This window comes from Typopeltis vanoorti, chromosome 7 (assembly GCF_054136105.1).
Source record: "Typopeltis vanoorti isolate ZY-2024b chromosome 7, IOZ_Tvanoo_1.0, whole genome shotgun sequence".
Taxonomy (NCBI): domain Eukaryota; kingdom Metazoa; phylum Arthropoda; class Arachnida; order Uropygi; family Thelyphonidae; genus Typopeltis; species Typopeltis vanoorti.
Genome location: NC_143555.1, coordinates 3,438,593 through 3,459,467, shown reverse-complemented (window position 1 = coordinate 3,459,467; position 20,875 = coordinate 3,438,593). Strand labels below are relative to the sequence as shown.

General features: G+C 36.3%; 1 protein-coding gene across 1 annotated transcript in view; it reads left to right on the top strand.

The window, feature by feature from the left end:
• The window catches only part of LOC150104452 (microsomal triglyceride transfer protein large subunit-like), a 278,438-nt gene that overhangs the window by 156,185 nt on the left and 101,378 nt on the right, over window positions 1-20,875 (top strand). The window contains exon 13 of the mRNA XM_090395154.1: window positions 15,114-15,211. Coding sequence (XP_090251280.1) covers window positions 15,114-15,211 — 98 coding nt within the window. The remainder of the gene's footprint in view (window positions 1-15,113; window positions 15,212-20,875) is intronic.

Genomic DNA, 20,875 nt, shown 5'->3' with positions numbered 1-20,875 from the left:
CTTTTAGATAGTTTAGAAGTTGATGACTTTCTCCATTATTTGGGAGAGGATTACATTGATGACAGTTGGTCGGTAGTTTGATGGTAGACTTCTGTTCTCCTTTTTCTAGAATACATACGCAGGATATATGATATGATTGTTTCCACACTTTGGGATAAGTGTGGAAACAATCTAAGTAAAGATAATTGCAAAGATACAGGATAGCAGTACAGAACAGATGTTAGCTCTAGAGTGTGTACCATTTTTCAGTACCATTGGGGAGATGCCATCAGGACTAAAAGACTTTTTAGTGTCCAAATTGTTTAATATTTTTCTGATGTCTTTTTGTTGTCATATCACAGGAGGTATATGGTAGAGAGGTGGAAATGCAGGTGAGCAAAAGTTGCATTCAATGGTTTAAGAAGACATGCTTTCCATAAGAATAGGAGGTAGTTTCTGTTGTTGGCCTTTATCTTTAGATTAGATTTGCTGATAATTGTTTTGCATTTATTGTGTGCTTCAGCATAGGCAGTGTATAAAGCTGGGCTTCTCGATGGAAGCCACCTGCAGTAAGCTGCATTTTTTATTTCAACTGCTTCTTGGGATCAGAAAGTGAATGAGAATTTTGGGAAGAAAATGTAAAATGAAGGTCGTCATGTTAGTGAGGATAATTTCTGTGGCTTGCTTGGAGCAGGTGTTTTGGTCAAAAGAGTGGAAGCAATAGTCAGACATGGAAAGGAAGAGTAGAAATTCTAGAGATTGTCCCACTTGGTGCTTTTGAAGTGCCAAAGGACTTGAGATTAGGAGTGGTTGGAGGAAGAGCATTCTTCTCTAAGAGAAGACTTGCACAGTATTGCAATCACTTACTGAGAGGAGAGGACTCATCTCCTCGCCTCTGTTAAAAATGAAATCAGACATAGTGGATATGAACGGACGAGCGTGAAAGAATAAAATGAAAGATAGTGGGAAAAAAAATGACTCAAGAGTACCACTATACAGGGATTCTATTATGAAAGATGTGGTATATGAGAGGATACACAAGGTCTGTTTTCCAGAAAGGAGGATGAACAGTATGATTGAGGCACTGGACATGAGAAGCAAGCTTGCAAGGGAGTTTATGGTTGGAATGAATGATTTGATTAGGCATGGGGAGAATGTGAGAATTGATATTAAGAGATTATTGAGGAGAGTGAAAGACAGCAGTGTGGTAGCAAGAGTAGTTTGCGTGTTGCCCAGGCATGATAATGAAGAGTTGAGGCAGAGGGCAATGGTCTTGAATGGAATGGTAGCAGAAATGTGTGATCAGAAAGTATAGTTTGTGAATGTGTGAGATGAGTTTGCAGGATGAATGAAACTATAAGAGTAATGGACTGCCTCTGAATGGTTTTGGAGGAGTCACTTGGAAGGAAGTATAATTAGCAATGCAAACAAGGTATCAGCAGAAGTCAGATGATATCAATGAGCAGGAGAGTGGACTAAGTGAGACTATTGTGAATGGAGATGAGAATGTGAGAACAGGAAAATGTGGTGGGCCAGGGAGATCAGGTAGATACAGTGTAAGGAGATCAAATTCTGAAAGCAGTAATGAATGCTTTTATGGAGATGGTCAGCACGGGAATGGAATGGCCTGGAATACACGGTAGGTAGTTGAGTCTGGGGACAGTATTAGAGGGTAAGGGTCAGCAAACAACAGCAAATGTGGAGAAGTTGCAGATGAGGGGTAACATGGGTATGGTTATAGGCTAAGAAATAAATGATTATACTTATTTACAAATGCCAGAAGTATCAGAAATAAGGAAGATTAAATTGTTGCATTGAGTTTGCCCCAAAATAGCTGAAATAAGAGAAACATGGTTGGATGAGAATGATATCTTGATGGGAATAGAAATGGAAGAATATGATGTTTTTCATGAGGATAGGAAAGGCAAGAAGGGAGAGGAGGGAGTTCTGCTGATGATAGCCAGAATTATGTCCATACAATGTTGAGATATTAGGGGGGAAAAATATGGTAGTGGTTTTTAAGTAGTATGGTGTGAGGTGGAGGTTGATAGAATGAAATATTTGGCTGGGTGTTGCTACAGGCCAGGGAATGTGGAAAAGTTGATGCAGTGTATAGGTAACTTGGTTAGTGACCAAGGGAAGAGTGATTGTTATGAGTGATTCAATAACAACAATATTGATTGGAATGAAGAGATACCAGCAGGAAATAAGGAGAACGAATTTCTTGTTCTTAAAGAACAACAGTCTTAAGTAGTATATAATGGAAGACACATGAAGGTTAAGAGTCTTAGATCTGATTATATCAGAGGATGTGATTGTGAATGGAGTCTGATCTTCTCCTGGTTGGCGAGAGTGACCATAAAGTGATCACCTGGGTTGTATATGAGAACTTCTGTGAAAATGGGGTATATGTGGAACTACAATGTTGTCGATGATGTAAAACTTAGGAGCTATAGCATATATATATATATATATATATATATATATATATATATAGAAAGAGGTGTTGGGTGAAAAGGAGAGAGATGCTGCTTAGGCATTGATCAAGGGCTATTTGACAGCAGCAATGAAAAGGCTAAATAAGGGAGGAGGGAAATGGATGGATGACTGAAGAGATCAATTATGAAATCTGAAAGAAGGCACTGTGGAGATAACACAAGATGAATGTTAATAATAATCATTTACATGAAAAGTACAAAGAGCAGGCGGAAGGTGACACAGATGGTAAAGACAGCAGAAGTGGAGTATGAAAAGAAATTATCCATTGAAGCTAAGAAAAAAAACCTATCGATAAATGATGCTGTTGATGACACTAGCAGATTCGTAACAGATGCTGATGATATACTTGAAGTATTCAATGAGAAATTTATCAGTGCATCTCATGAAGGCAACCATCATGAGAACCTGAGTGTAGCAGGTATGGTGGAAGAGGGACTAATGGTGAATGAGACATCCCGAAGGAATGCTCAAGAATTAACGCCACCTTTTGGCGCACACCTGTTTAACATGAGTCTTGTAACAGGATGAGTCCCAGTGGAATTGGAAGGCATGAAACAATTGTTCCACTTTATCAATGGGAGGAATAAGACTAAGGCTACAAATTATAGGCCAATCTTTGTGTCTGGAGTTAAGGTGGTAGAGAAGATGGTGAGGACTAGGAGTCAGAAATAGGTTAATAATAGCAGTATTCTTTATGATGAACAATTTGGGTTTGTTAGGAGGAGGAGGAGGTTGTGCTAAAGTACAACCTCCTCTTCCTGGCAATCTGCCTACATGCAGGGCCGTTTCTACATTTTGCAGGGCCCTGTGCGAAATGGAAAAGTGGGGCCCATGAAAGTTAGTAACATTTATCGAAATTTTAAATGGAAGAATGTCTTGTTAATTAATTAAATCAAATATGAAAAATATTTATGCACATAAATAAACAAATATGCTCTTTAGCATCAATTTAAGTAAAGGGAAAAAATTAATTAAAAAAATTTTTTACATATATTATTTTATTATGTAAGTACACATCATATAAACCAGAACAATAATTTATTTAATAATATAAATAATAATATAAAAATATGAAAAAATTATCCATTTTTACTATAAAGAATGAAATATATGTATAATAACTTATAAGATTTAAAAGAAATCTTAATATATTAAATTTTATTTAACCTAATGTGCTTATCAATAAAATCATTTATAATGCTATCAAAATTCAATTTTTTTGTAATTTCTTGCTCTAGATATTCTTGCCAGGAACGACAAACGTTCTTGAGACATAGAAGATCGCAAATAGGTTTTTATTAATTTTAATTTGGAAAATTACCATTTTCCAAAAGGTCATTTTCCTGACGTAACTGGACTGGTCAATAATATTTTAAATGCCGTAGTAATATTTGGATAAATATCCGACAAATTATTTGCAATTATGAATTTTAAAATATTAATAGGTGCATCTTATGGAACAATATTTCTAAAAATAATTAATACATTATAAAATTCAGATTCATCAATATCTGTATTTAATTTTTGATACAGCTGTTTGCAGTAAAATTTTAATTCATTTTCTGTCATTTTTCTTATTAATTTCATATCATAAAGAAATCCAAATGATTTTTGGTGAATTTCATACAATTCAAATCTTTTTTGACAGATTGAGAGCAGTATCTAAAATTACAAAAAAAAAAAAGAAATTTATCCTAAAATTATCTTTATCACCTATGTGTGATTCATCAGGTATTTTATAATAAAAAAATACTTTTCTTTGACGTACTCGACTTTCTTTAAATTCAATTTCTATTTCTAATAGATTTGACAGTTCTTTAGCAATCTCAAAACAGCTATCAAATCCTGATATTCTCTGCTCTTCAAAGTACTGCACTAACTCTTTAATATGCTTAGTTGCTACGTCTATGGGAATTTTTGCATTTTGTAATACTTTACTTATTAAATTAACTTTTGACAAAAGCTCATACCAAATTACAAGGCTTAGTATAAACTCAAATGAATCTGTTTGTTCATATATTGAAACCACTTCTACTTTGATAGTATTATTTGATGCAGTTTTAAATAATTCTTTTAGTGCATTTAAAAATTCTGGAATTTGAAAACGTACAGATCTAACTGATTCTATTCTACATTCCCATCTTGTATTACATAACGGTTTTGGAGTTAATTGTTTAACAAATTTTTTTAATATGTCCCAACGTGAAGTTGAGGCAGCAAATAATGTCTATTTTTTGTATAACATTAAAAAAAATTATTGCTATGATTGATTTTGTTATATCCCCTAAAATCAAATTTAAATTAGATTTTAGAAATTAGAGAGCCTGTGTAGCTCAGTGGATGTGGCGTTTGCACACCACCGCGCTAGGCCGCACGAAGGAAGTCTTGGTTTTGAGTCTAGTCGGCGACTAGAGGAAATTTTTGCCTCCGTAGCGCAATTGGAAGAACGACGGTACATTGCGCCCTTCGATTGGAATAGGCCTAAGTTCGATTCTCGTCGCGACGGGAGGAATCTTTATCTGGTCGATTTCAATTCGAAGGTGAGTTAGCCGATCTCATACGGAGGTAGCAGGGTTTTTTCTCCCGGAAACTCGGGTTTTTCATCCCGCATACATACAAATCGGCCCTTCAGAACACACGCAATTTACAGACAAAATTACTAGTTGTGGTGGTGTTGGAGGTGGGCGGTAGATGGCGTTGATGGAGATGATTCGTAGTAGCGGTTAGGTGTAGAGACAGTTGTAGATGTCCTCCCGTGATGAGTCTTCAGACTCCTTGGAGGTATCAGGAATAATAAAAAAAAAATAAATTATAACAGGCACAAGGAGTATAAAATGCCTTTTCGTTTTCATTTAAAATGTGAGCATGGACTCCCTTATATACTCCTTTCATATTCACTCCATTATCATACCCTTACCCTCTACAATCTGACAATTTAAGATTTAATTTATTCAAAAGTGATTTTATATTTTCATATATACCTTTACCAGTAGTGTCATTAGTTGTTAAAAACATCAAAAAGTGTTCATGAATTTCAATATTTGTTTGAAATATATGTAAAAATCTAAAAATTACTGGAATTTGCTCCTAATGACTAACACGAGGAGTACGATCAAATTATTGAATAGCACTTTGCCTGTCGTTCCCATATCAACAATTAATTCATTTTGCACAATGGGTTATAGATAAGAATTTTATTTCTTACCTATAATTTTTTTCTACGAACATCGCATTAAATGATCTTTTAAAAGTGGATGAAATTCTGCAATTAATTCTATGATTCCAAAAAAAATTACAATTATGGGCTGTGTACAAAATATTAAAATTACTGCTAAAAGCTAAATTATGTTCGGATAAATAAAGAATTGCTGCTACTATTCGTCTTAAAACAATTCTTAACTGTTCTGCTTCAAATTTTATGACATTTTGATTTGCCTGATCAATTGTATTGTGATTTTTTTAAATTAGATTCCATTTGTGTCCATGAATACATGCATTTCATGTGCACTGGATTTCGTTTGTGCGACTTTAATCTTTCGCTTACATGTCGCCAATCAGAAAAGCCATTATTAGATAAAAAAAATTATCATCAGAAGAAAATAATTTGCAACAAAAACAAAAAATAGATTTGGAAGAGTTTGAATATACCAGCCATCTTCTGTTTTGCTTCTCTCCATTTGCAATTGTCCTAACATAGTGAGCTGTGGAAAAACACCTCTTGTTGTCATCTTTTTGGAAAATCATTTTCAGTCGGAGGAGATGGTGGACCATGTTGTACAATTTGTGTTAGTGTTGCGTTGTTCAAATTTTTTGGGCCATGTTCCTGGATCATCAATAGTTCACCTTCCTCTGGTGTCTCAGTTTTAGGATCTTTAATACTCATTGTTTGACCAAGCGTGTCATGTTCTCTGCTTCCTTTTGAGTATTCAGAACTCTCATTATTAATTAATGTTGAAGCCGAAGTTATTTCAGAACTCCCGTTATCAACTGATATATCAGAACAAATATGAGTTCAACTTCATAAATTTAAACAGTGAATTTCTTTGATGTTCCTCAGCCGTTTCTTTTTCTTGCTTTCGTTTTTCATGCCCACTTCGGTATTTTCTTCCATAATAATCTCTCTCACAACTAGTCATACTCTAGAATTAAATATGATAGATTTAATTATAAAATAAGTTAATTTTATTTATTTATTTATATATATTTATTTTAATTTAAATTAGTTATTATTCTAAACATGGTTAAAAAATTTAAAAAAAAAACATAATTTTGCCATAAGAATTGTTAACATGTTTTATCATGTTTAAAATGAGCTAATAATTTTTGGTTGGTGTAAAACCATCTAAGTCCTGTATGTTATATCCTAAATCAATATAAGATTTTTGCCTGTTAACAACATTGTAATCATTAAGACATTTCTTGTTTCTTTTATATGTTCTCCATGTGAATTTATGTATGTTCATGTTGCAACATGATGTTAATGATAACTAGCCCTGAATAAAAAATCAATTAAATACCTGCTATTGTTATTAGCTTTGCCATTTTCTCTAAATTTCCCCATAATTTTTTAAGTTTGATTAATTTTCAGAAGTTTATCAACATGAACCGCTATTTTGCTATGACAAAGGCACATAAACGTGTGTATTAGATTAGAGCACTGATGGTTGGGTGTAAATGAATAAAATACAAATAATGGTAGTATGATAAATTTAGTTTAATCCTTGATCCAAGTGTGAGCAAACAAAGTTTGCGCCTGAAAGTATCTTCAGGACTGGGGTAAGGTATTACAACACCAAGCAACTCGTTGCAAAGGTGGAGCAAGATAACATCACTCCTATCTCAGTATCTCCCATAATGCAAAACACATCTCTTTGCAGATATGTATAATATTATGCATTAAGGGAAGGGCCATTACCCAGACTAGTTTCAACCTTTATTTGAGGTCTCTTCAGTGGGAGCCAGGCCCAAGTGGAGATATCAGGCAGCAAGGTCATCTCTACCTATAGGAGTTGCAAACGGTATGCCACCTTTTCAATGGTGGTATGAGCTGGAAGAAAGATGATAGGCATAGGGATGGGGAGAATGAGACATTTCTAGCAATGAAATATCATGCTCATATGGCATAAAAAAAATGCAAACATATAATTAGAGAAGTATCTGGAAAGTAGTATTGCAGAGAAAAGTGAGAAAGGGAAATATGAAGGAGCAAGACAGTAGTAAAAAAAAAGATAATTTAGGAAAAGGATATTAGTTTATTATTATTATTAAACATTTGCCCTCCATGGAGTCAGAGACTCATCGTGGGAGGTCACACTTTGCACACAATGCTCATCCAACTGTGCCTTAAACTGATTCAATATGTCTACACTCACAACTCACTCAGGCAATGCGTTCCACTCACCAACCACCCTCCATGCAAAGAACCTACTCCTCACTCCTCTGCTCACACCCTCCCTATACAGTTTCCAATGATGGCCCCTTTTTCTATTCCCCTCTCCCATTCTATGAAAAATTTCTTCCATGTCGACCTGATAACAACCCCTGACTAGCTTATACGTCTCAATCATATCCCTCCTCTTCCTCCTATTCACTAGTCTCTGCAACTTACATTCTCTCAATCTGTCCTTGTACTCCACATTCCAAAGACCTGACTATCTTTCTGAATCTTCTTTGGACCATAATAAATTTAGTTTAATCCTTTATCCAAGTGTAAGCAAACAAAGTTTGCTCCTGAAAATATCTTCAGGACTGAGGTAAGGTGGTACATCCCTTGACAACTTGTAGCAAAGGTGGATCAAGTTCTCATCACTCCTTGTCTCAGTATCTCCCATAATGCAAAGCACATCTCCTTGCAGACATGTATACTGCTATGCATTAAGGGAAGGGCCACTACCCAGACCGGTTTCGTCTGGATCCAGAATAATTTAATAAGGTGGTACACAGGTTGTTAACTCGTATAGGTAAATATGACCTCTCTATTGCTTCTGGCTTAGTATCACCACTCTGGTCTGCCTCCCACTGACAAGACCGCAATAAAAGTCGAAACCAGTCTGGGTAGTGGCCCTTCCCTTAATGCATAGCAGTATACATGTCTGCAAGGAGATGTGCTTTGAATTATGGGAGATACTGAGACAAGGAATGATGAGAGCCTGATCCACCTTTGCTACAAGTTGCGAAGGGATGTGTACCACCTTACCTAAGATATTTTCAGGTGCAAACTTTGTTTGCTTACAAAGGATTAAACTTATAATAAATTTAGTTTAATCCTTGGATAAAGGATTAAACTAAATTTATTATAATCTAACCAAGTGCAAAATAAACTTCCATCTTTTTTGGATCCTTTCCAACATATCCTCGTCACCATGAAAACCCAGCGACCAAATCTGAGCACAACAATCCATACGAGGCCTGATCAAGGCCTTATACAATGGAATGATAACCTCTCTATTTCTGCATGTCAGGGTCCTCTGCATCATTGCCATTATCCGATGCGATGTCTTCACAACTTGTGCAATGTGGCCCCTGAATTTCAGGTTCTTGTCCACCATCACTCCTAGAGCTCTCATCTCCTCTACTTCCATTAAAGTTTCCCCACCAAGTGTATAACTTTGCATCCCATCATTGCTTACCAAATCTCAAAGACTTACACTTTGCAACATTGAACTGACAGTTCTACTTACCTGCCCATTAATGCAATCTATTCAAATGTCTTGTAGGACAATAACATCCGCTTGACTCTGCATTACTCTCCCCAGTTTTGCATCATCAGCAAACAGCTGGATATCACTAATTAAACCCAACCCAATATCATTAACATACAAATTGAACAACAATGTCCCCAAAACTGACCCCTGCAGCACACCACCAGTTACCTTTCTCTTTCGGGATACTGCACCCCCATGTACAACTTTCTGATACCTATCTGATAGCCAGTCACTGATCCAACTCAGAAGTCTGTTATCCAATACCATCTGTTTCAATTTATTTAAGAGCTTATCATGTGGCAGTCTATCAAAAGCCTTTGCAAAATCTAAGTACACCACTGTATATGCATCTCTGCTGTCTGAGGTATTTGTCACTTTGTTATAGTACATAAGTAAGTTAGTGAAACATGATTTCCACATGCTGATAACCACAGAGAATACTCTGCTGTTATCAACCCATTTCTGTATCCTACTTCTCACCAATCTCTTCAGGACCTTCACCACTTCAGATATACAGACTGGCTTATAATTTGAAGTTACAGCCTTATCACCACCTTTATGCAGTGGAACAATTTTACCATCCTTCTACTCCCTTGGAACCTGTGCTGTTGTAAGACTCTTATTAAACAAGCATGCCAATGCTACTGCCAATTCCCTGGAACATTCCCTTCAGATGCATGTTAATATCTCATCAAATCCTATTGCCTTATTGACATCAAGTTTATTTATTTCCTCAAATACCTCTTGCTCACTCACAATTAAGCCATCCTCTCCTATGTCTTCCACACTTAAGTTCCTCATGATTCCACCCTGATCAGGATGAATACCCTTATAAATTGATCACAAAATATGTTAACAGTGTCTTCTTCAGTAACCATTCTACCACTTTCATCCTTTAACTTCATCTTACCATGTTCATTCTTCCTTCTGCTTGAGATATATCTAAAAAAACTCTGTAGGGTTTTGCTTTGCCTGATTTGCCAATTTCTGCTCATACCCTACTTTTGTTTTCCTTACTGAGTCACTCCTCTGGCTTGTTCTTTATACTCTTCATGTGACTGATTATTACCATTATTCATCTTGTACCTCCTCCAGAGTATACCTTCTTTTTCCAGATTTCATGTTTAAGTGCCACATTCATCCATTTTACACCAACCTTATTCAACCTTTTGGCCTTCGGAATACAGTAGTACATTGATGCTGTTATGTGTTTCTTTATCATTTCCCATGCAGCATTTATTTCCTTACCACTCAACTCCTTGTTCCACGTTATAGCTCCAAGCTGTCTCCTAAGCTTGTCATAATCACCAGCCTTATAATTCCACATATATCCTTTCCTCACAAAAAGTGTGCATATGACTAGCCATAACACAGATGATTACTTCATGATCACTTTCACCAACTGGAGGAAAATGTGAAACCTTCTCTAACAATTACATCCTTTGATGAAATGATGAGATTTAGAACTCTTGATCCTCGCATGCCCTTCTTTACATGTTGCATGAGATAATTATCTCTCAAGAACTCAAGAAATTCATTTTCCTTATTCCCAGATGATATCTCTTCATTCCAATATATACCACTATAATTAAAATCACCCATAATAATTACCCTTCCTTTGTTCACTAATCTAAGTTGTTTATACATTTCTTCATCACCACCTTCCACATTCCCAGCAACATCCAACAAAATATATCTTCTCTCATCCTCCACGTTACACCACACTGCCTCAAAACCATTGCCACTATTTCCCCCTTTCATATCTACCTTATGTGGACTTAATTCCCCTGCTATCAGCAGCACTCCCCTCCTTTCTTCCCCTTGCTGTCCTCGTGAAAAATACCGTACTCGTCCATTTCTATTCACATTACGATATCATCTTCATTCAACTATGTTTCACTTATTCCAATGATTTGGGTGCGAATAAACTCAATCACTGAAAGTTAGTTAAATGTGTCAGTGCAATATCATGTACAGGTACGAATAAAACTAAATCCTGTGTTTTAATTGATGGAACTGGGCTGCAAGAAATTGGTTAGTGATCTGGGAACAATAGTGAAAAGAGCTAAAGTTTAGAGGACATATTGCAAAATAGCTCAAAGGATTATGCACTTGGCTGTTTAAAAAAAAAAAAAAAAAAAAAAAAAAAAAAAAAAAACACATTGCAAGTAGAGATTAGGAAGTTATTATCCTTTATAAAGCTTAGGTGCAATCACATTTGCACTGATATGGTCAGATTTGATCACGTTGCTTTCTTGGGCAGAGATTATTATTATCCAGGCCTCCATGGAGTCAAAAGACTCATCATGGGAGGTCGTTTTTAGGAAACACAAAGTTTATCATACCACTCCTTGAACCCATTGACCGTTCCCACTTCAACCATTCTCTCGGGCAATGCATTCCAAGATTCAACCACCCTCCATGCAAAGAAACCACTCCTCACCCTCTTGCACACAGCCTCCTTTCTTAACTTCCAGGGATGGCCCCTTGTCATCGCTCCTTCCTACCATTCCACCAAGTGAAAGAACTCTCCAATGTCTATCCTGTAACTGCCACTCAACAGTTAAAAAGTCTCGATCATATCTCCTCTCCTTATATCCACCAAACTCTGCAGTCCATATTCCCTCAGTCGATCCTCATAACTCATTGTACAGTCCTGAAACCATCTTTGTTATCCACCTCTGTACCCTTTCCACAGTGAATTTATCTTAAGTGTGTGGAAAGGATCCAAGGTGAGTCAACAAAATGGTCTTTTGATTGCTCCTTATGAAGATAAATTTGTGGATACACATTACTAACGGGTTTTAAAGGGTGGCAGCAGAAATATTAATCTGAATGATAGATATGAGAGAATAAGGTGTCCCACGTAGAATTTGTGTAGTTAGAAACATTGAGTATTAGAATTTTTGCTAAAAGTGTAGTGAATGATGGTATGGATTGCCAGCATTGCTCTTAAATACTTTAAGTGAATGTGAGGGAAGGTATGCTGTTTTGCTTGAATAATGGTTATTGTGTGTAATCTGCAATGAAGTAGCATTAATAATAAATTGCCCACAGAAATCAAAATTCTTTTACTTCTTCACTACTCTGACCTTCAGTGGAACAGGCAGAAATTAGTTTGCTTCCCATTAAATAAGTTCACCTTCAAATTAGTATAGCTATTCCCCCTTTCTTTCCTTAATTCCATCACCTAAATAAATCCTGTTGCTCTTTTTCAAGAAGGCATTGCTCATTAGTACCATGGTATGCTAAGATTAGGTAATTTGGGAAAGTGCTTCTTCAGGCTTCCAGTAAGCAAGATGTTTTCTTATACTTGTTAGTGGAGTAAAAAAAAAAAAATTCATGGACAGATGAATTGTCTTTGGGTGGGATTTGAATATACTGATTGCCCTGGCATTCTGTGTTCAGAGCAATATCCTAACATGGGGAGCACTTCTGCATAAGATAAGTCTTGGACATTGACTCAGAAGTTTCTACAGAGTTACTTGTATTCCTTTTTTTAATGTAATGGTAATTCTACATGTGAGAAGTTGTTAAACTTACAGACATTAATACTATAGATCAACAGAAAGCTTGAGAAAAGAAACCTGTTAACATTAGATTTGAACATCTACAGTAGGAGGAAATAATGAAGAAAATAAAAATTATTCTGTGAGTTTGCATTTAATCTGGGAAGAGTATTGAATAGCTACCATATGTTTTAACAGATTTAAAGGAGATTGAGGAAGTAATGATGCCAGTTACTGTTGACCATCTAGAAATATTTGTAGAAAATACAAGAAGCAGAAACTGAATGCCGACTTTAAAAAACAGTAAAGTGAGAGATGGGTCATTTATTATTATTACATGACACCTCCAAGGAGTTGAAGGACTTATCATAAGATAAGGTTGATTTGCCTGTATGTGGGATAAAAAAAAAAAATTAGTTTCTGGGAGGAAAACCCTGCTACCTCCATATGAGATCAGCTAACTCATTATCAATTGAAAAGCCTATATATATATGTGTGTGCGTGTGTGTGTGTGTGTGTGTGTGTGTGTGTGTGTATAAAAATCTTGCGACAATGAGAATTGAACAGATCTTTTCCATTTGAAGGGTGCAATGTTTTGTTGTTCTTCCAATTGCAGCATGGAGGCAAACTTTAAATGTCTCTCTTATGCTGTGAAATTTAATGAACTTGATTTTACCTTTTTTGTGCTGAGTCAAGTATTTTTACAGAGCTCTTATGAAGACCATCTCAAATGTTGGAACAATATTTAACAGTTTAATAAATTTGCATAAATTTAATGCTTTGAGCAAAAGAAAAAATTTCTTGGATGCTGAGAAGGTAATATTTAATGTTTTTGCCATAAAATAGTGGAAGTAGAATTATCCTAAAAAGAGTTCTTTTCTGGTGAGAAATAAGATAGGATTAGGTTTACCAGCATTTGAAGTTAACAAGATTATCAGAACCTCATATCAGAAGAAGGGTTTGGAGATCAGAATTTAGGGTTGAAGGTTTTGTGTAGTGCAAGGTTTGTCAAATGAGAAAGAAATCAATCACTGTCATCCGCAAAAATTGTTTAATGGATTTGCAGTCAACTGAAGAAATTTTTGATATATGAAAAGAAGAGTAAGTTAAAGCACAGTCTTCTGGAACAGGAGAAATCCAGTATTAGTTGCAAAGTCTCTGGATAAGGATCAATCCACTATCACACGTATGTGGACCGGAGAAAAGCTGGAAATCAAGTTGCAGAAGTCAGAAGACTGCAAATCCATTAAACAAATTTTGCAGATGACAGTACATGCATTTCTCTCTCATTTGACAAACCTTGCACTAAATCTCAATTGCTATGAAATGCGCTAAAGATATCAGTAGCAACCATTTGAGATTTCTTCAACTTTTCTGTGGCATTTGTCTAAAAGGTAAGTGACACAAGCAAGATCTCCTGTTGATTAGCAATGCAGAATCCATGCTGCCTGTTTTTGTTGTTATTAACATTTGACCTCCATGGAGTCAAAGGACTCATTGTGGGTTATCCATACATTTGTTAAAAAGATCAAACTGTTTTAAACCTATCCTCAGTTTCTGAACTCTCCACACTTTCAGGAATTGCAATCTATTCACTGATCACTCTACATCCAAAGAACCTGCTTCTCACACCCTTTTTATACAGATTGCAGGGATAGGGAGGTTTCTAGGCAGGAGATCGCTATTAAATTTTATTTTAATAGTGATCTCTCAATACAATTCTTTCTATTACTTTAGAAAGAATTGTATTGAGAGAAACTGGAATTCGATAACATGGTAAAGATTTATTGCCATTCTTGCAAATGGGTTAAGTATGGGCTAATTTCTAAGCTTCAAGATATCAGCAAAATAAAGGAGAATATTTTGCTCTGTAGCACAAAGCATTTATCCAACTGGAGAAATTTTGTTGGGACCACGAAGACTTGATATTCAGTTTAGTCAAGATTTATCTAATTTCCTTTTGGCAGGAAATGTAATTTTTAAATAGCAGGAGGACCAAGTACATCAATGCAAATTGGAGGAAAGCAAGAAGTTGGAAGATTGATTGTTACTCATTGATTTTTCCTATGGGTAACAGTGCAACAATCATTCAAGTATAAAAGAAGTGGAAGCTGGGTTGGACAAAAGTAACAGCCAGTAGATTTGGCCTTAAGAGGAATATCAGCTGATTACTTAGCTCTTATTCCCAGTTCACATATGTCATTTATTTACTATAGACTTTACAGCTTATCATGTGGGTGTGATATAAAGAATTATCTAATCAAAATTTCATTATTCCATTCTTGTGTGTGTGCATGAAAACTGAAAAGTGGTGTGGTATTTGAACCTCTTCTGTATAATTTTTTAAAGTTATATTTATTTTTTCTTGATTGTTATTTTGAATGGTAGACTGCTATTTATTTGATAAACTTTTATTCTGAAGGACCATTATAACAGAACTGTTACAAGATTCTACAGTTGGAAATTATTATCATCTTGCTCAGTCAGGATCTTCAGCATCTTTTACTAAACCAATAATGGGTGAGTAGGCTTGTAATAAGTGTTAACATAAGTGTTAAAAATTTTGAATTATTTTTAGAATTAAAGTCCATTCTGATAATAAAGACTTAATTCTGTTTTCTGTTTAATGATTTATATAACATTATTATTATTATTATTTTTATTTTCACCTACAGGGAGTCCAAAGACTCATAGAGGGAGAGCGCCTACTCTACATTTGGTTGGTGGAGTGTGAATGGTGGACCATTCACACTCCACCAACTGACCGCAACTACACCAATGCCATCTACTGCCGACCACTTCCACAGACAATCACAAACATCCATGCCCACAGCAGGATTCGAACCCGCAGCCTTTTGGCTGGAGATCAGATATGCTAACCACTTGGCCACCCAGGCTGGCACCCTATTTTGTTTTGTATAGTGAGACCTGTGGAGTTTCCATAATTATATAACACACTTCTACCACAGCAGAAAACTATTTATTGAACAAATATTTCATCTTGCATGTTGTAAGACATTGTCAGTATGACAACGGTAACAAATTTGTCAGTAGAGTGCACATGTTAATTTAGAAACCCTCTGTACATTCAGTTGTATGTTTCATAAGTTAAACTATTGGACTGAAAATGATAATAAACATAAATTATTTACGATACAACTTATTTAATACAGTTGAAAATATCAGTTTACTAAACTTCAGTGATGGTAAATCAGTCTCTGTAAATCATTCTTTTGTAAAAGTGTTCATATTTGTACATAAATGACATACGTTATCATGTGGTTTTGACTTGGAAGATGAATAGACATGCAGGTATATCAAAGAAAATGGAACATATGTGGAATTATAAGGCAAGTGATTATAATAGTCTTAGATATCAACTTGGGGTAGTTCCATGTAGGGTGGAATTGGAAGGCCAGGATATCATTTGTGCTTAAGAAATTTTGAAAGAATATTTGCTAGCAGCAATAGTAAGCTGTATTCCATGAGTTAAGAAGAGGACACAATATGGTGTAAAGTGGATGACAAACAATATCAAACAAAAATTGCAGGTGAAAAAAAGGTTATGGAAGAAATATAAGGAGATGGGGTGGGGAGCAGATGCATGATGAATATAAGACTCAGGCCAGGAGAGTGACTAATATGGTGAGGAAGGCAAAACTGGAATATGAGAAGAGATTGGTACTAAGATCTAAAGTAAATCCTAGTAAATTTTTTTTACCTATGTGGCCAGTAGGAGAAGAAATGATTGTGGGATAAAAATGGAATAGAATGACTGATGCAGAGCACATAGTGGAGTTGTTCAATGAGTACTTTATTGGAGTATTTCATCCTGGAGAAGGTTTTAATACTAGAGGGGTAGGGCAGGTGCAAGGATTAGCGGTGCAAGAGGAGACTGTGTTCCAAATACTAAGTACTCTGGTTGCCAGTAAAGCATTGGATGGTATTTCACTATGGGTTTTCAGAGAATATGCTAAAGAACTGACAGCTCCTTTGACCTGGCTTTTCAATGAAAGTCTCATCATCAAATTCCTGCCATGTACCCTCAAGGGGTATACAGGATATGATAGTACTACATGAAAAATTTACATTACTAACTTCCTATCTACAATTTTCCTCCAAATCAGTCTGTTACTTGTCAAGACTCCAACATTACCAGATCTTATATTTCTATCGTCTAAGGCACTTTGTACTGTATCAATCCACCTATATCTTGGTCTTCCTCTCGGTCGTTTTCCTGACAACTTGGCAGAGAACACTTGTTTTGCTAATCTTTCCTCGCCCATTCTGTTTAACTGACCATACTACCTGAGATTAATTCTAGTGGTAAGACTTATACGTTGGTTGGATTAGCTCTGATAATGCATTCCTGGATGCTGACAATGTCCAGTTCTTTCCTGATATAATCGTTTTTAATATGATATTGCCATTGATGCCATCTGTTCACTCCTCTAATCTTTCTCAGGACTCTCATATCTGCAGTCTCTAGTCTTTGGTCAAGTGTTTTACTTCTGACTCAGATCCATAAGTTAAAACTGGTTTGAACACTGTCTTGTATACAGCTAATTTAGTGTTCCGACTAATTTCTCTCTTATTACATATGCATTTATTCAATTGGCTTCCCACCATACCAGCTCTGCTGATTCTGTTGTCTATTTTTATATTTCATTTATCATCTACACTAAAAATTGTGCCTAAGTAGCTGAAATGTTTTACTTGTTCCACAGGTTCTCCATTCACAACACAGTTGACATTTTCAATGATTCTGCCTATTTTCATTGTCTTTGTCTTTTTATTGCTGCCCTTCATACCATATCTATTACAACAGTTATTCAATTTAGTCAGAGAATCTTGCAGACTTGTAGCGGATTTATTTAGAAGTAAAACATCATATGCATAAAGCAAAGAGCTGACATTAACATCTCCAATTTTGATATCATGTTTAATACCACTTTCCTTCATAATGTGATCCATATAGATAACGAATAACAGAGGGGATAATCTACATCCTTGTCTCATACCAGAATTAACATTAAACCATCTTCCTGTGCTTCCTTCAATTCTAACTGCTAACTTACAACTCAAATAAAGACTAAGCATTGCTTGATATAATGCCCCCATTGACATATAACTGTAGCATATTGATTAGCTTCTCTCTCTTGGCACTTTGTCATATGCCTTTTCCAGGTCGACAAAACTTAAATACAGATATTTGTTATATTCCCATGATTTCTCCACTATTTGTCGTAAAGTGAAGATCTGATCCTGACAGTGTTTATTTGACCAGAATCCAGCTTGTTCTTCACCAAGCTTTTCTTCCACAATTCTTCTCAACCATTTCTCAAGAATACTTGCATATATCTTACCAGGAACACTCAGTAGGGATATATCTCTGTAATTCTCACATTCAGTTTTATTTCCCTTTTTATATATGGGTACTATGAGAGCTCTACTCCAATTGTCTAGAATTCATCCCTCTGTCCAGGCATTCTGAATTATGCAGTGCAGCCACTGTAAGACTTTTATACCACCATACTTAAGCATTTCTGGTCATCAAGGATATCTTTTTCTCCTGTTTTCATGTCACCTTTATCATCTCTAACTCCTCTTACAGAACTCTTTCCTCTATTCCTAAGCTTCTTCAACAACCTCCTGAATATTTTGCCACCTGCTTGATATTTATTTTCTATGTTCTTGCCAAAGTCCTCCCATGACTTTTGTTTAACTAGTTTTACACACTGTTTAGCTTTCTTACATTTGTCTCTGTATTCTCTAAGAGCACAAGCTGACTTATTTGCCAGAAACGTTTCATATGCTTTCTTCTTTTCCTTCACTGCCTCTTTAACTTCCTGTGTCCACCATGGAGTTCTAATTTTTCTATCCTTGCAGACAACTTCACCACATGCCTCTCTAGCTGAATCAATCAGGGTTTTCTTCAAGGCTTGCCACTGAATCTGCAAGGTTTGGTTTGTGTTCTCAAACTCTTTCATTTTTCTTCAATAATCTTTGTGTATTTTAGTCTACAGTTCACATCTGAGAGCTGCTCAACTTTTATTCGCTTTAAAACTTTCTTACATGTTATTCTTTTCAATATGAAATTCAATTTTATCCTGCTCAAGACTAATTAGTGATCACTTCCAATTTCAAATCCTCTGTACATTCTGGTGTCCTGCACCAGGGAGAAACCACCACTATCAACAATAACATAGTCAATGAGACTCTTCTTATTCCTTGCCTCTTCTCTCCATGTGAATTTGTGCACCTTTTTATGTTGGAACATGGTGTTAGTAATAACCAGTCCATGTCCTGAGCAGAAATCCAACAGGTATTTGCCATTATTATTAGCTTTGCTCTTTTCTCCAAATTTTCCCAAAACATTTTTGTATGTCTGACATTCACTTCCTACTCTGCTATTTAGATTCCCAACAAGGACTTACTTTTCCTTTTTCATTGTGTCAGTAGCTTTCTCTAAAGACTCAAAAAATTCCTCCACTTCTATCTTAGTAGAACCTTCTGTGGGATCATAGGCACAAATAAGTCTCATTGTCCACTTCTCCATTCTGATTTGCCCAAATCACTCTACTTGACACTGCTGCCATTCAAGAAGATGATTCTTGTATTTTGTGTTGAATACTATGGCTACTCCTTCTTTTCCTTGATTGTCATTGCCTGTATATAACATTTTGTATTTATTGCTCAGAAAGATCTCACCAGTTTTTGTCTGTTTTGTTTCAGTCACCCCTATTATGTCGATCTGGTACTTATCTAATTCCTCCGCAAGCTCCATTTCTTTGCCATTCAGGCTTCTTATGTTAATAGTACCGATCTTTAACTCTGGTGATGTTGAGTTGGGGTGTGTTTTCAGATTTGTTCCAGTAGCTGACTTTTTGCTGTTTGCCCTGGTTCCCTGGCGAAAACAATGGAGGCCTTGTTTAACCGGGCGATGCCCCAGCTGGCATGAAATTTTGTCATGTTGTACCATCATTTTGTATTTTGTTTTAACTAATAAGAATATAATTTGGTTGGCTAAATCCCAAATTGCCAGTCCATCCTCATTCGTTCAGTATCCAAATAGATACCCAACAGGGTGCACCACGAGAAGGTGAGGATTGGACATTAGGTCAGAAGCCTTGGTCGGTTCTCCACATTCCTTTAAAGGCTATGTGGAGGTCTCCTCTCAGTTATACAGCTTTGACCCTTAAGCACCCCTCAATGAAAGTCTGGCTGCAGGAAAGATACCCAAGGAATGGAAAAAAGGTAAGATAGTGCCATTGCATAAGGACAGTAGCAGACTGGAAGTGTCTAATTATAGGGCAGTTTGTGTGTCATCAGTAGTTGACAAGGTCTTGGAGAAATTAGTGCGGGACTATGTACAGAGATGTGCAGATGAGGGTAATGTTATCCTTGAGAATCAACGTGGATTTGTTAAGGGGAGCTCTTGCTTTAGTAATACGATTGCCTTTTATAATAAAGTGACAAGAGCAGTTGATGAGGGTTATCAGTAATAGTGCAGATGTGGCAGCCCTGCAAGAGGATTTGAATAAACTAGACAGATGGGCAGATGAATGGGGATATCGGTTTAATGCAGCAAATGTAAGGTCTTGAAGTTTGGGATCCATCAATGGGAGGATGCATACTAGATTGGAGGAGCTATACTGGAAGAAGTAGGGGAGACAAGAGACTTGGGGGGGGTGATTGATAGAAAACTGAAATTCAGGGAGCATATTGCAATGGTGGTCAAGGTATCCCAGAGGATTTCTGCAATACTGAGAAGGATGCTGACCTGTAGAGATGAGTTATCATTCCATGGTATAAGACCCTGAGCAGACCACACTTATTGTTCTCAAATTTGGTCCCCAGAATTTGAAGGGGATAAATTAACTGTGGAAAGGGTACAGAGGCAGATAACAAAGATGGTTTCAGGACTGTACAATGTCAGTTACGAGGATTGACTGAGGGAATGTGGTGGATAGAAGATAGAAGAGTTTGGTGGATAGAAGGAGAGGTGATATGATAAAGACTCTTAAACTGTTGAGAGGCAGTTACAGGGTAGACATTAGGGAGTTCTTTCACTTGGTGGAATGGCGGAAAGGAGCGGTGACAAGGGGCCCTCCCTCGAAGTTAAGAAAGGATGCTGTGAGCAAGAGGGTGAGGAGTGGTTTCTTTGGTGGAGGGTGGTTAAAC